This window comes from Venturia canescens, chromosome 9, assembly GCF_019457755.1.
Source record: "Venturia canescens isolate UGA chromosome 9, ASM1945775v1, whole genome shotgun sequence".
Classification (NCBI taxonomy): Eukaryota; Metazoa; Arthropoda; class Insecta; order Hymenoptera; family Ichneumonidae; genus Venturia; species Venturia canescens.
This window is the reverse complement of record NC_057429.1, coordinates 18,591,314-18,605,439: the sequence shown is the minus strand read 5'-3', so window position 1 is coordinate 18,605,439 and position 14,126 is coordinate 18,591,314. Positions and strand designations below refer to the sequence as shown.

Sequence of the window (14,126 nt, the reverse complement as noted above, 5' to 3'; positions counted from 1 at the left end):
TCTCTCCGCAGCTCCGAGGAGAAAGTTTTTTTACGTCTAATATTTTTACATGCGGAGGCATAAAAAGCTTGGAAAATCACAACTAAAAATAAGCGCGAGTTCGTCAAAATCGTATTTTCGTGAGTCTCGCGATAACGAAGAAACATTTTCACGTCGTTTTTCCTCTCCGCTGAAATTCGAAGCCTGCGACGAGGCTCCAAATTAGTTAACAGGAACAAAGCTATACTCGGAGCGCGGTGGACTGAGAATCGAGTCGCCGAAAGCAGAGAAGCGAAGTAAAAAGGACAAGTTCGAATCCCGAGATGATACGAGAGGGATCGAGCTCCTTTTGCAAATCGAGAATCCGGGCAAGTTTAACCGGAGGATACGGAGTCGACGGTTGCGTACGGATCGACGAAGGCCAGAGCTGCGCGGAGAAAAAAGAGAGAAAATATATTGGAGAGAAGGCTCTCGACGACGGTCTCTTGGGCAAACGCGTAAACGACAAACGGGAAACGCAATCTTCTCCTGCAGCCGTTTCCACCCCATTTTTCTCTTTTTCTTATTTATTTATTTTATTTTCTACGCCCTGCGCGCTCCGAGTCCTCACAGGATTATCGCGAACCTTTGCGAACGTGATCGCAAACGGACCGTGTCCCGAGGTCCACGCGAGACGCGCGGAATCCTCAAATATTTCTCATCGCCACATTTCAAACCATCCCGGCCTCTCCTCGGCCCCGGTACGAATACGGGATCGAGCGTTCGATGCTTTGAAGTATTGAGAGCGGGGCCTCGTTCAAAATTAAGGTAGATCATGCCCGTGTATGATCGTATTTTACGGGTGTCTAAACTGAGTCGATTTTAACCTCCTAATTAAAAATATTATTACTCTCGATTGATGTCAGAGTTATTTACGCAAAATTGTAAATGAATTTTCGATCGAGGCGAACTCAAAAATGTTGATTGAGTGACAATTGTGACTGAGGAATTGGAACAAACGAATTTCCATTAAGCGGACAATCCATTGTTGACGATGGGAGCAAAAAATCAGGATCCGGTCCACTGCTGCGGTAGCTGGAAAGACGTTTTACTGCAAGCTCATCGCGTACGACGAGTTTCTCCCTCGTCATTGGCCGAAATTGGGACACATGAGAATAACCAGCGGGGAAGAGATAGCCGGAGAGTAAACAGCGGAAAAGGAAAATTAATGCGGGAATTTTCGCGACCCCGAAAGCGATTTTCGAATTCCACACGATCAGGAATCTTCCTCGTGTATATTTGCCGAAATAATAATGAGGACGGGCGACGTTTGAGCGTCCCTAAGCGCGCGTCACCCTCCGCAGGGATTATTCGCGGCTCTTCTCCTCGCGCCCCCGCGCCCGCTTACGACCTTCGGGTGAAAAGAACGAAAAAATCGTGCTGCAGCCGGGAAAGCGCGTGCTCTCGATCAATGTGATGACGTTAAAATGGAGCTCCATCCTCGTGCATACTTCGCTACGATTAACTACGATTCCGTTGATCCTTTTTCGCTTATCAGCCGGGAACACTGCGAAAGAAGCGAGTCCAACCGTTGCCCGGAGAGAAGCGCTCGATCGTTGACCAGCTCCAGAAAATGAGGACTCCAAGTTCCCGGGTTGATCGCCGCAGAGAAAGAGGAACCGGAAACCGCGGAGTTTCGGCACCAAAAAATTGGCCAACGCACTGTTCCAACCCCCTTAAAATAACTCATTCGACCAAAGTCCAATGCTCCATCAAAAGCTGACGACGAAAATCGAACCTGCGATGCAACGATCGATCCAAAGTCACGCGGGAACCGCGCAGTGACTTTCGCACCCTTCGTCAATGTTTCCTTCAAAATACACCTGGATCGGTAACGTGTCTGTAACTTCACGAATTAAAACACTAGAAATACAAACGTTCCAGAGTTTAATATTGACTGAGACAATATTGTCGGACAGAGGCTGAACGAAACCAAACGATCGCAAAGCGCCACTCGCGGATCGCTCGTTTCTAGACCTGCGTGAGTATAATTACGTAAGCCATTAACGAGTGCGTGAGCAAATGGGGAAAAATCGTGATGGGGTGCTTCCAGGAGCGTGTGCAGTCGCGATCGACCAGGGTGCGAGTTCTCGCCAGCATTCGATCAGTCCTCGAGGTTTTTGGGGGTTCAAGTCCGAGCGAAAGACACGCGCACGAAAAAAATCAAGCGAAAATGCTCGGGCGACGAAGGGACGCGAGATCTGGAGGAGAAAATGTCGACGGGCGATGTCAAACGGAGGCGAGAAGGGCCGAAGAGCAGCACTCGAAACGAGCCTTCCGAAAACCTCGTTAACTGAGAAATCGCGAAATTTTGGAGCCACGCAGCTCACCCGGCTCACCGGTCACTCATTAATGAAAATCCGATCGCCCCTGAAGCGTAGACAAAAGTGCGGAAGCTCGGGATTCTGTAAACGCTTGTGAATTTTCGATTCGTAAATTGTTTCATTGTTCATTCGAATGTTAATTATTCCGTCAATTCGAATGGGCCGCTCGTTGCGAAAATCAACACCAACGATTCCGAATAATTTATTAATTTGCGTGATAATTTTCAGCTCCGGAGCACAAACCGTTCTTGGTTCATGAATAATTCACGTACGCGGCAAACCTCGTTGAATTCTCGGTCGTACATCGATCAGCAAATTCATTTTCTTCGAATCTATTTTGAAATGAAATCTGTTTGGACTCGGCATACGATATTTGGCGTAATCCATTTCGAGTAAACTGAATTTTACGGTCGTAAAAAAGCTTTGGGCACATTCAGTGCTGTATACTTCGACGGAATTTATATTTCTACTTATTACGCGCACGAAATAATAATGAAAGAAGTGTACAAAGAGCACGAAGAAATGAGAGCACGGATCGTTTTCGGAGTGGGTGGATTTCAAATATTTCGTGTCCTCGCCGAGAGCTTTTTCTGGCTCTTGCGTTTAGGCGAGCCTTTTCTTCGACCGCTCGGATATTTCAAGAGAAAAAGGCTTATTGTCGAGGTGAAAGGTCGATTGAACCCGTGGAGCAGGACAATAAAGTGGGCCTTTTATGCGTTCCAGAGAAGTTGGTTATTGGCCAACATTTTCCTTCTGGCCGAGCGAGAAAGGGGGCCGAAAAAAATCACTTTCTTTCCGACCGTGTGTCCAGGGCTCAGAAGATTGAGCCCACTCAATCCGAGGACGCTCGTCATTCATTCGAGACATCGAATGACGAAAAATGGTACGAAAGTTAACCGTGTCGCATAAAAATACGGAGATTTGACCTCCGGCCTCGAAAACAACAAACGAATTTAGAAACTCTCAGTTTATGAAGAAACTATTCGATTAGCTCCGACCCGAATGGACGAGCTTTCCCCATCACCGCTTCGACGTCTTTCCACCTTGTTCATGGTCGTTTCCAAGAGCAGATGTTACCAAATCCCCCGAAATTCGAACCAGCCTTCGAGCTCTGTTTTTCCTCCATTTACCAAGCCATCCAATCATCGAGAAGAATACACAATTAGTCTCGTATTGCTCGTGTTTACGTTGAAAATTCAGCCTCGAGGCAATCGAAACGTCGAGCACTCGAGGCCAGCGCAGCAGCTTGTTTGCTCTACCACGACGCGAATTCAGCGTAGATGAAATTTCTCAATCGCGTAATATACTCCCTAATTACGAGAGCGCCGCCGCCACGACGAGGAAACATCGTTTTATCGACGACCACTTTGTCTGACGAATGAGAGACGCGTCGAGTTCATTGGGAACGGGTGGCTCGTGACACGCGACGACAGAGATCGATTCTCTCAACAATCATCCACAATCAGTCACGCTCTACCACCGGCGGAAGCTCCGAATTTGCTCGATCCGTCTCCCCCGGGAAGCCTGTCCAATGTGCTCCCACGAAAAACCATTTTTACCTCAGCAACAAAAAGTTGGCACGTTCAACTTTCACCACGTTTCTTACACTCCCGACTAAAAGTTCAAGCCAATCGGAATCTTTTACTCCCCGATGCGACGAGTAATGAGAAAAACACCAACGACCTTCCGGCTACTCGCAACATCGATTTCGAAAAATATGATCGTGTCACCGAAACCTTCCTTTTCAAACTTTTAAAAACGTTCGCTCAACAGAAACTTTCCTGGTTGCCGAATCTTACGAATTTCTCGAAAAGTTTCGTAGCTCTTCTAATCCACATTTCAGTTGAGGCAATAAAAATGAGTTACGAATTCTTCCCCGTTCCTTTTGTTTCCCTCGTACCAGAGCTTCTGAACTCTCGAAACAACAAAATTTCCAAACTTTGAAAGAAATAACTGAAGAATTTTTTTCTCATCTCGAATTCGATTGAGCTTCACGCCAGATTGTACTCCATTGCGATAACAACGACCGAGTCATTCCTCCTTTGATTAATTTCGATTAGTCTTTTGCCACGTGGTATTTGAACGAGAGCTTGAAACGTATGCAGACTCGTAGTGAGTAACAGGAGGCTCGCGTACGGCCAGGATTTGCCAAGTTGACTTTCGGGGATTAGGGATGACGCGGTGTGTGGAACCGATACGAGGATTGAATCAACACGAGGCGGGGAGACTAATGAAAAACAATTAGAACGAGTATCGATCAAGTCTGCAAGGATTTTAGTGCCATCTGCTTAAAAATTCTTATCGTTCAACTGTTCGCTGTTTTTCACGCTTTTCTCGTCGCTGTTTACCTCAATTGAAAATACTTGAACGTCAAACTTTCAAATTCTTTCTTTACGCTAATAAAGCGACAGTTTTTACGCTCGTCTCAAAGTTTACGAAAGCAAAGGACGTTGCAACAGTTAACGAAAACCGTTTTTCCTTGGAGGAACTCGAGGCCGAGACAGCCGGGAGAGAAGCTTATCGGGATTTGCGCTGACACGACGATTTTTCATTATTATATACACGATGCGTTCGAGATGTGAGCCCCGAGATTAATTAGCAGCCTGTCACTCTGTCCAACGATTGGACGCGACTGAAAATTGACGTGGCCGTGTGTGCATAAACTGACACCGCGGAAACTCGGGAGACAGAAAACTCAACGTAAATTCTTCCTCATTATAAAACATCGCGAGTCTTCATAAACCGGACAAAAATCGAGTTTTCCAATTACCAAAAAACGTCTCGCGAGGGGCCAGAAAAAATGCACATTTTTCTTCATTTTGCACGGAGAGAACGAAGCTTGAAACTGTGCGCGGTAACGAGCTCCAATTCTTGACATTATTGTGGAAAAGAAATTGATTTTTTCTGTTAAAAAAATAATATTTATTCGGCCTACTTCCCCATTCTTTTAGTGAATCGTAAAATTCACTAAAACTTTTGAAAATTTTGGTACTCGTACACCGTAAATTTCACGATCTGCAATATTCGCTATTACAAACCGAAAATTCGGCAAAATATTGAAAACTTTGCAGTGCGTTACCGGAATAAATATTTTTCGTTAGCTCGTCCCCGCAATCAAATATGTCCGGTAAATTGAACAGTGAATTCCACGCTAAATACAACCGTTTAATTATCTCCGCGTAGGTGCGTGGACTTGTGACTTGTGAAAGGAAAACTTTCAAGAAATTAATTTGTTAGACGAACGGGATCGCGAGTGGGAACAAAAGACGATAAAATGCGTCGGTGAAGAAGAAATTGATTGAATTTTCGATCCCCCAAACGGATTTTATCCGACTCCCACGCACATTGGAAGTAATTGGAGTCGATAAATCAAAGTCGAATTATCTTGATGTAAGTTGAAATCACTTCGATCTAATTCGCTTATGCACTAAGTGGATATCACATCAAGCATGCCATCAAGATTTAGCCCGCTCGTTAAAGAACTGCGAAAACAAAATAAAATACGAATGTTTCCACCTGCTTCGGTTGGTTGTACACCAAAAATTCATGGATTGCTGTAGAATCGAAACAGCTCGACTTCAAGAATGACCCTTGAGGCCAGTAAAACACTTTTCGTTCGACCAACCCTCCTCTCCAGGGGCCCTCATTTCTCTCCCTCATTTAATTCACGACCCCATCGACCCTTCGTTTCTCTCTGATAATCCAACTCTCGTGTTCGTTCCGATATCTCTTTTTCTCGTGTTGCTGCCTTTCTCTCTCTTGTCGGATATCCTCCCTAATCTTTGTCGACTCGATAGCAAAGCTTTGAGTATTTCCTGGCTGTTGTGACGGTCCGTGTGACGTGCCGAAAGATCTTTAAATGTGTATCTAATGGAAGCAAACGTTCCAAGGCAAAAATCTCGTGCAAATAATCAGGAAAATTTGTTTTCTGGACACTGAAGTTCAACTCCATCATGGAATCTTTGGGAGTTTTTGTCACAAGCACGGAGCGGTTGGTAGTGTTCATAAAAATCGGGGGAATCGCTTGAATTTTTATCGATTTTGTGCGAAATTCGTTGAAATTCGAATATTTATTGGACTTGCCTTCGAATTATTGAATTTTCGTCACTCGAATCTGTGGATTCGATTCATCCCTCGACTCGCGTTCGTTTCAAATAAATCCGAAACGAAAATTCGTCCAAACATCGCGATGCACTCGCAGTTTTGAGTATTGAAAATGAAAAACCAGCTCAAGTCGCCATCCGGCCACAATATCGATTTTCATCGGTCCAGTAAAAGCGGGAAAATGGGCGAGGACGTCGGGAATACATAGTGAGAAAAGAAGTGGAGTTTTTTGCAAAACCGTTGCGCGGAGAATCGCGCTGAACGCGCTACTTTTGAAGGCAACTGTACTTTCCCGTTGGGAAAGGATATTTTGGATTATAATTCTTGCACTTTTGCGATCCCTCGAGCCTCGACCGGGGAGAGCGATTTCCTCGGGAGCAGTGATCGCGTTCTCGGTTGAAAAAGTGGAAAGGTCCGAATAAACAGGGAAGGTAAACGAGCTCGGTTTGCGCAGGGGTAAAAAGTAGAGAAATCAGGATACACGAGAGGGCCAAAGCGTGTGAAATTTGCGGAAGCAAATTCAGCATAAACTGCGCGTGGGGTGGAGCTTTAAAAGAACTTCATCGACAGGGCTGAAGCGATGAAGCTTCCGCTACGCTCGATTGATTTTGCGTCGGAAAAACTTCGTTTTTTGCTGTGACCGCAGCAGGAAGCGGGCAGTATTTTTATCAACCACCGACGAATTGTGACCGGAGGAAAAATTCGTTTACGAAGTTCGCGAAACCAATTTCCAGGGGAATTCCTTGCTCGTCATGCCTCCGAGAAAGTTAAAAAAAATCTTCCCACAAAAGGCAGTGTCTGCTTACGTCGAAGCTTGCAAAAGTATGCGCGATCATAAATACTGCGCAGTCGCCAAAGACAGCATGGCTACGTTTCTTCCTACAGTTATAACATCCAAATGATCTCGTTTATTGATTATTTACACATTAATTGTTCCGCTGCTCGTCATAGACAGGCCCATCGCAAACGAGGTGAACGATGCTGCTGCGAAAGTTGCTTCGTCAGTTGTAACGTGAACAAAATCATTCGAAAATTTCTATGGAGCTGATAAAAGTGTGTAAAAATACACACGTCGACCTATAAAACTAAGAACGTCGAGCATCCAAACGTATTTCTATAGCAAGAATATTCACATTTTTTTCTCACGTATAAAAGATCATTATAAAAAGTGGAGTTTTAGTTGGACACGCTTCGTTAGACTCTCGACTGCAACCTCCGGTGTGCAGCACAGCTTTAAACCAATTTAATTAAGGCCTGGTCACTCAACACGTGACGTAGCGAGCGAGATAGATGCGAGAGAGAGCCTTCGGTCCAGCGCTCGTTGGTGGCTCTTCAAAAATCAATAAACGGCCATGTCAAGACTATGCATGTATAGATAAGTCGACTGGCAGTTATATGTTCGCCTACCAGTTGCTTTCATCCTGTTTTTGTTTACTAGTCGACCTCCCTGTGTTTCAGCCCTCCAGAAACAATGTAACGTCGAATATTACTCCGAATTTCAGCAGCTTTTTCCTTTTCGAGTGTCACGAATTCGCTGCTTCTAACGATTCGATCAACGGCTTTGAAGAAACGGGGGAAAATATTCGAAAACTTTCATCACGATTTGATCTTGGTACGAGAATATTTATGAAGGCTTTTTCGAATGAACTCTTTCTCCTTCGCTCTGCGATCGTTTCTCCCGACGTTTTCGTCATTTTTCTCTCGAAATTGTCGCTCTTTCGGGGAAAAACAATTCCTCCGGTCTGCAGAGAGCCACCCGCGTCCGGCCTTATTCCCTCCAATTTTCGAGCAACTTTTGAGGAATCACTGAACGCGAATCGAGTAATTACGATTGCATCGTTGAAAGTCACGATCTGATAAAGCGAGAGGAAAAAAGCTATGAAAAGCGATGACGCGGGTCAACTCATCGACGTCGTAAACGGACAGTACGGTTATCGACGAGAAATCTGCGGGGCGGAGAGCCCAAGAGGGGTAATTTAACAATCTTCGGTGTTGGACGCAGCTTCGCTCAAACGAGGCGAATTCCCTGATGGCGCGTACACACCCGAACGGTCGATTAATTTCAAATTAATACCCGCCGCGGGCCCATATCGAAGAATTACGCGGCAAATAGCAGCGCCACGCTGATCGGGCGACAAGAGACCGCGCGCGGACAAGAATTAATAAGAAATCGAGAGGATCGCGAACGGGATCCTCAACACTATTGAACCCACGCGACCTCTCCATCGAATACTGGCAAATTTTTCTGACTTAAGGAAGTTTAGGCATTCGAATGAAAATGATGTCATCGCTTTTAAGGAGGGTGGATAGCGACGATGCAATGTTGCCTTGCTAAACCACGTTAAATACATTAAAAATTTCAAAATTATAAGAATTTAATAAAATTTCGTCAACATATTCTTTAGTGCCAAATTTGACAATACAAATTTTTTAAGATTTTTCTTCTGTAAAGCTATCGAGCAATTGATCACTAAAGTTCACGTGTACAAGCATATTACGCGGGCATAAAAAATCTGCTTTAATGCGTAATTACTCGATAACTAAGGAGAAGAAAATTTTGAAAAAATTGTGTCTTCGCACTTGATGTTGAAGAACACTATCACCAAATTTCATCAATTTCTTATCGTTTTGACGAATGTAGCCACCCTCCTTAAACCGATCGCATCTTATAAAGTGAAGTGTAAAAAAATCAGTTAAATTAACAGACAGTTTAGGAGCGTCGTTGATGAGAAAAATCAATAACAATTTGGGCAAATAACATGTAACCTTATGAAAGTCAAGACACATTAAGTGATATCTCCGTTAAAAATGATGCTAAAAATATGAAATTTTTGGTAATGTCAATTTTTTCAGATTTATTAGGAGATTTGCTGAGATTATATTAATAATAATCTGTTTCCCGTGCAGTTTTTTGAGGCTAGGATCGTCACCGTCCGTGTTTCCGACTGAGCTTTCACCAGTTATTCGTCTTCTTTTCCCCCAACTCTTCTTTAACCGGTTGACTGGTATTGGATCATATATGTACAAAAATAAGTCGGGCCCGTTCTGGTTTTGTATCATATGTGTACATATTGAAATAACTTTTTCAATTTTTAACCGATTTGGACAAAAATTGTTATAGAATGGTTTTTTGGGTCACTGAGTCGATTTTTGAACTTAATTTTCACCTCACTACCCTTGGAAATGGGGAAAATCGAAGGTTGAGGGTGAAATTTTTTGTTATTTCAACGGATTTTCATGCTACATGACATGAAAATTTTTAGTTTTTTAGCACACTGGACTCTTTCATCGAAATCAAACAAAATTCGCTATCCCCAAAAATGTGAAAAATAAGGGTTCAGGGTGAAATTTGTTAATTTTTCACTGCGAAAATGTCATGCTTTATCACATGAAAATGGAATCAGCAACCTCGAAAACCCTCAGAAAAAAATTATCGTGATTTTCGGTAACATATTGGCTCGTACCAGTTTTGGCACAAAAACTGGAAAAAATCTCACCGCAGTCAACCGGTTAAAGTATATGCAACATTGTCAAACTGTAAACTGGCCTAACTTTTGAAAGGTACAGGTCATAACTTTTGGGTAATAAAAATGACTGTACAGCCTCAACTTCCTTAATACACACCACTGACCGCATATTTTCCCTTTTATTCATTATATTTTCCGTACGTTTTTTATTAGCAACGTGATCTCCTTAGTGCGCTCTTCCCACTTCGTCTTCGTAAATATGTCACGATAAAGTTTCACCGCGTGACACGAGTATAAATAAAAATGTGGGGTCGCTCGCGAACGTAATTTATTACTGAAATAACAGGCTATCGAACATCGAGCCATAATATTGAATTCAGCGGTATTTTCTTCCATGCGTATTTCCTTGTTTGAATTCGTATTTATTTGAAAATATAAATTTCAATAGTTTGCATTCCGTTCGAAATTTTAACAGACCCCACGAATGTCAAAACTTCTATTTTCGAATTCAAAATGAAGAGTAGTTGTTTTATAAACAAGCCGTAATTGATTAATCGAAAGAGTGACAGTCGAATCGTCGGAAAGTCGATATTTCAGTGCTCGCTCTATGTGCGATTTTAACATTCTATTTTCGTCGTAAACGTGCTTCGAACTTGAAGTTTATACTTTATTTATTATCGACATTCGCAGCTCCACTCGAATCGATCTGTCTCCATATTATCATTCGAGCTTTACGAACCCGAGATCCGAGCTGTTCGAATTGTCACTAATTCTAACATGTCAATGCCCACCCAACTCGAGAGCCTCAAGGTCCATGTGTGCCGAGGAATAATAAACGTTCGAACGAAAATTCACTGTGTCTCCAGATTATTCGAGGATAACGCCGAACTTCTAAGTATGTTCGCAAAGTTCCAAGACCTTAAGACTAAGGAGCAGCAAGCGACGAGCATGGAGCTCGCGGAGCACGCCAAAACGGTGATGAAGACCCTCGACGAAGGCATTAAGGGGCTCGACGACATGGATGTGTTTCTAACTTATCTTCACGAAGTTGGAGCATCCCACACCAAAATACCTGGCTTCAATAGGCAATACTTTTGGGTGAGTGATTATCTTGGTTGCCTCTTAAGCTGCTGGTAATTACGTATAATTGAATAATCGATCAACGAGCTCGGTTAATTCTCGGTCCAACTTGACTGAAATATTTCCATTGAGATGAAGCTTCCCTTGGCAAAATAGTAGCGTTATAAAATTAATTTAAAAAAATGAATAAATAAAAAAATTGAAATTGTCTCGCGGCTTCGCGTGCCATCGATTTCCGGATTTGTCCTTCGCGATAGTTTCTCGTAAGAATTACCGATTACGAGAGATCAGTGAAAGCACACGTTGCAGTATTGGGAGCCTTTTATTCGATCGTGCCGCGCCGATCAAGCGCGCGCCGAATAATTTTTCGCTCATTAAATCTCCAGCACTTGAGGGCATCTCGCTCAATCGTTTTCCCTCGCTGAAACGTCGCTCTCGAGCGTCCCTCATTTCTCATTCAACGATCTCTACATTCCCGGTCTTAAGCACAAAAGCTTCTTTGATATTCCGCGTAGTTGGTACGCTCGATCCTCCAGCTGGTGTGGTCCCCGACGCATTTGATTTCTCTAACGATAGTTCTCATTCTCCTTTCCCCCCCCCCCCCCTCCCCCTCACTCTTCCGCTCGCATTGTCTCCTTAAGACAAAGACAGGAATGCATGAACCACGAGAGAGCTCGAGAAAGGCTCTCGCCGTAGCCCGGAGGCTCGAGCTTCCCCGAGGACACACTCGACATGCTCAGCGTTAAGCTTCCCCGCTTATTGCTCGTTCGAGAGCTCCGCAGATCGTCTCGGCGCGGTATATGGGTCATTTACGTATCGAAGCAGCGTCGCGGGCGTGTACAAACTCGATAAACAATCGTCCGTTTGGTACGAGGCTGTACGGTTACATTCGCAGATAAAGTATAACGAGGAAATCTGCAGTTAGAAAGTGTACTAAACCGAGAGAGGCGCTGGTGGTTTGTGAAAAGGGCGCGTGCGGTCGCTCCAGCCCGCGACATTCGGGGCGAGTGTCCCCGTTGTTGGCCGAGTCATATAAAAATCCTCTCGAAATTCTCGCTCAAGTTCCACCCTCGGGTCATCCGCTCCGGGGGCCGAGGGGCGACTATTTCGTCGGAGTTTAGCCTCCTCAATTTAGCATGAAAAATAAAAGGTGTAACGAGCGACAACGGGACGCAGGGTCGTTCGGTGGCGCGAGGAGCGTCCCTGCCGTTTCGAAGATTCCAGGGAACAGCTCGTCGCAGCCTGCACACATGTTCTGCGCCACCGGCATTCGGCGTATCTGAATAATTAAACTTGTCCCCTAATGCCCTTGTTACGCAGACACACGGGATCACCCTGATAAGCCTAAGCGCACATGACAGCGTGATTAACTAACGAATATACACGGAGCTCTGCGCCTCTCGGCTCGGCCTCCCCCGCCGCAGTCGCAGAGGCTTTCAACTCACCTTCTGCTCAGCACTAACTTAACCAGAGAGAGAAAACGACCGTTCGAGTTTGTGGATTTGATTTGCAGTTTCTCTCGCTTCCAGGCCCGAGGCGACGGGGCCGCCACCTCGTCAAAGCCCCAACCACATCGCCATTTTACCCCCCGCTCCTTAATAAGCTTCGCCGCGCGTCAAGTGCTGCTGGCTACGCGCCACGTTCTACAAAATCGTTACGGCGTGGAACCAGAAACGGTGCAGACAGAAAACGCGGATTATTTGTCGCGAGAAGAGCGAACTCTCCGTTAAATTGAACAGCAGCAGAGCAACCTCTCTCGTCCTCGAGTCCCATTTGATAAGACCGATTTCAACGCCTCCTCATCCTCCCACCGAGTTAACCTATTTCACAACTCTCAATCCAATCCACACGCAACACACGACTCGCTTAACAAGCCTCTATGTATGCTTTGTTGCCAAATATACGCGCATCTCTCACTTGCTCCGTAACTTCGTGCACCCGGGACTACTCGCAAATGAGCTGGTTAAATGGAACTGTGAATCTTTCGTTCTGGGGACCTTGCGAACGCGAGCCCCAGCTCGCGCTCAGGGCTAATCACTTTTTTAGTAGCCCCACTCGGTTCGCTATCGAAAGTCCTTCAAGATGCAGAATTTCCATTGTTCACGAAGCATTTGGCAAAGCAGGCTGCGCTGCTTTGTTTTCAAGGAAGTTCATCTCGTACGGGGAGTTGGTCGAGAGAAAAAAAAGAAAGAAAAATTGTTGCGATCGGCCTTGTCGGTCCAGTAAGTTTTTGACTATTTTTCAATTTAGACTAATTTGACTATTTTCTTGCAACTTTTCGCCCGCGCTCGTGTCATCGGTGTTCAGGCGCTTGGCATTATTAAAACACCCCGGAAACGTGGAAAAACACAAGTTTTTATCAATTACATCAATATTTTCTCACCCATCCTTCATATTTTATTGCGAGCCCCCAGTTTGAGTTGCATCGATCGGAAAACGCAGTCTCCGGTTTGAAAAAGCGCGCGCGGTTGCAACCTTGCCATCGTGAAAACCACGAATCGGTTGAACTCCCAATAATCACCATTTCACGAGAAAAAAAAATCATTCATTGCGAACTTTATAAGTATTGAACGGATTTTACGGAGCTGTAAACATATTCTTCAGATATTTTTCTGTCGCCTACGGAAGTTTGGGCAAAAACCGTTTGTCAATGTACTAAAACTCGTAAGAGATCGTGTTAATTTGGAGAATCCGTTCGATTGTTTTTTTTCTCACGAACAAAGTATCCTCGGGCCTCAACATTTTGTCGGAACATTTGTTTACTACTCATTATTGAATTTTTCGATCGAAATCTCTTCGTTAATTCGATTACCAGATGAACTTCCTTAAACGAGCGAACCTGACTCTTGGATTGAAAGCTTCAATCTCTCACTCACTTTTTCAGAGATTTTCTTCGAGAGTTAAAAAAGTGGAGTGTTCACCTGAACGATTTCATGAGAAACTGCATCGCTCGAACCAGTTCTATGGCCATGGCGAGCTCACTCAATTAGGTGCCGCGCGAGCTGACTCGTTCGATAACTCGCTCGGCAGCAGATGATAACTAATTTGTCAAGTACGTGTCCGACATTCGAATGAACGTGTATCCTCGTGTATACGTAACAGGAGATGATTAAATTTCTCACGCGCGATCCAC

The 14,126-nt window shown here is 44.4% G+C and overlaps 1 protein-coding gene across 1 annotated transcript in view; it reads left to right on the top strand.

The window, feature by feature from the left end:
• Positions 1-14,126, top strand: part of LOC122415760 (neuroglobin-like) — a 31,946-nt gene that overhangs the window by 15,479 nt on the left and 2,341 nt on the right. The window contains exon 4 of the mRNA XM_043428204.1: positions 10,780-11,011. Coding sequence (XP_043284139.1) covers positions 10,780-11,011 — 232 coding nt within the window. The remainder of the gene's footprint in view (positions 1-10,779; positions 11,012-14,126) is intronic.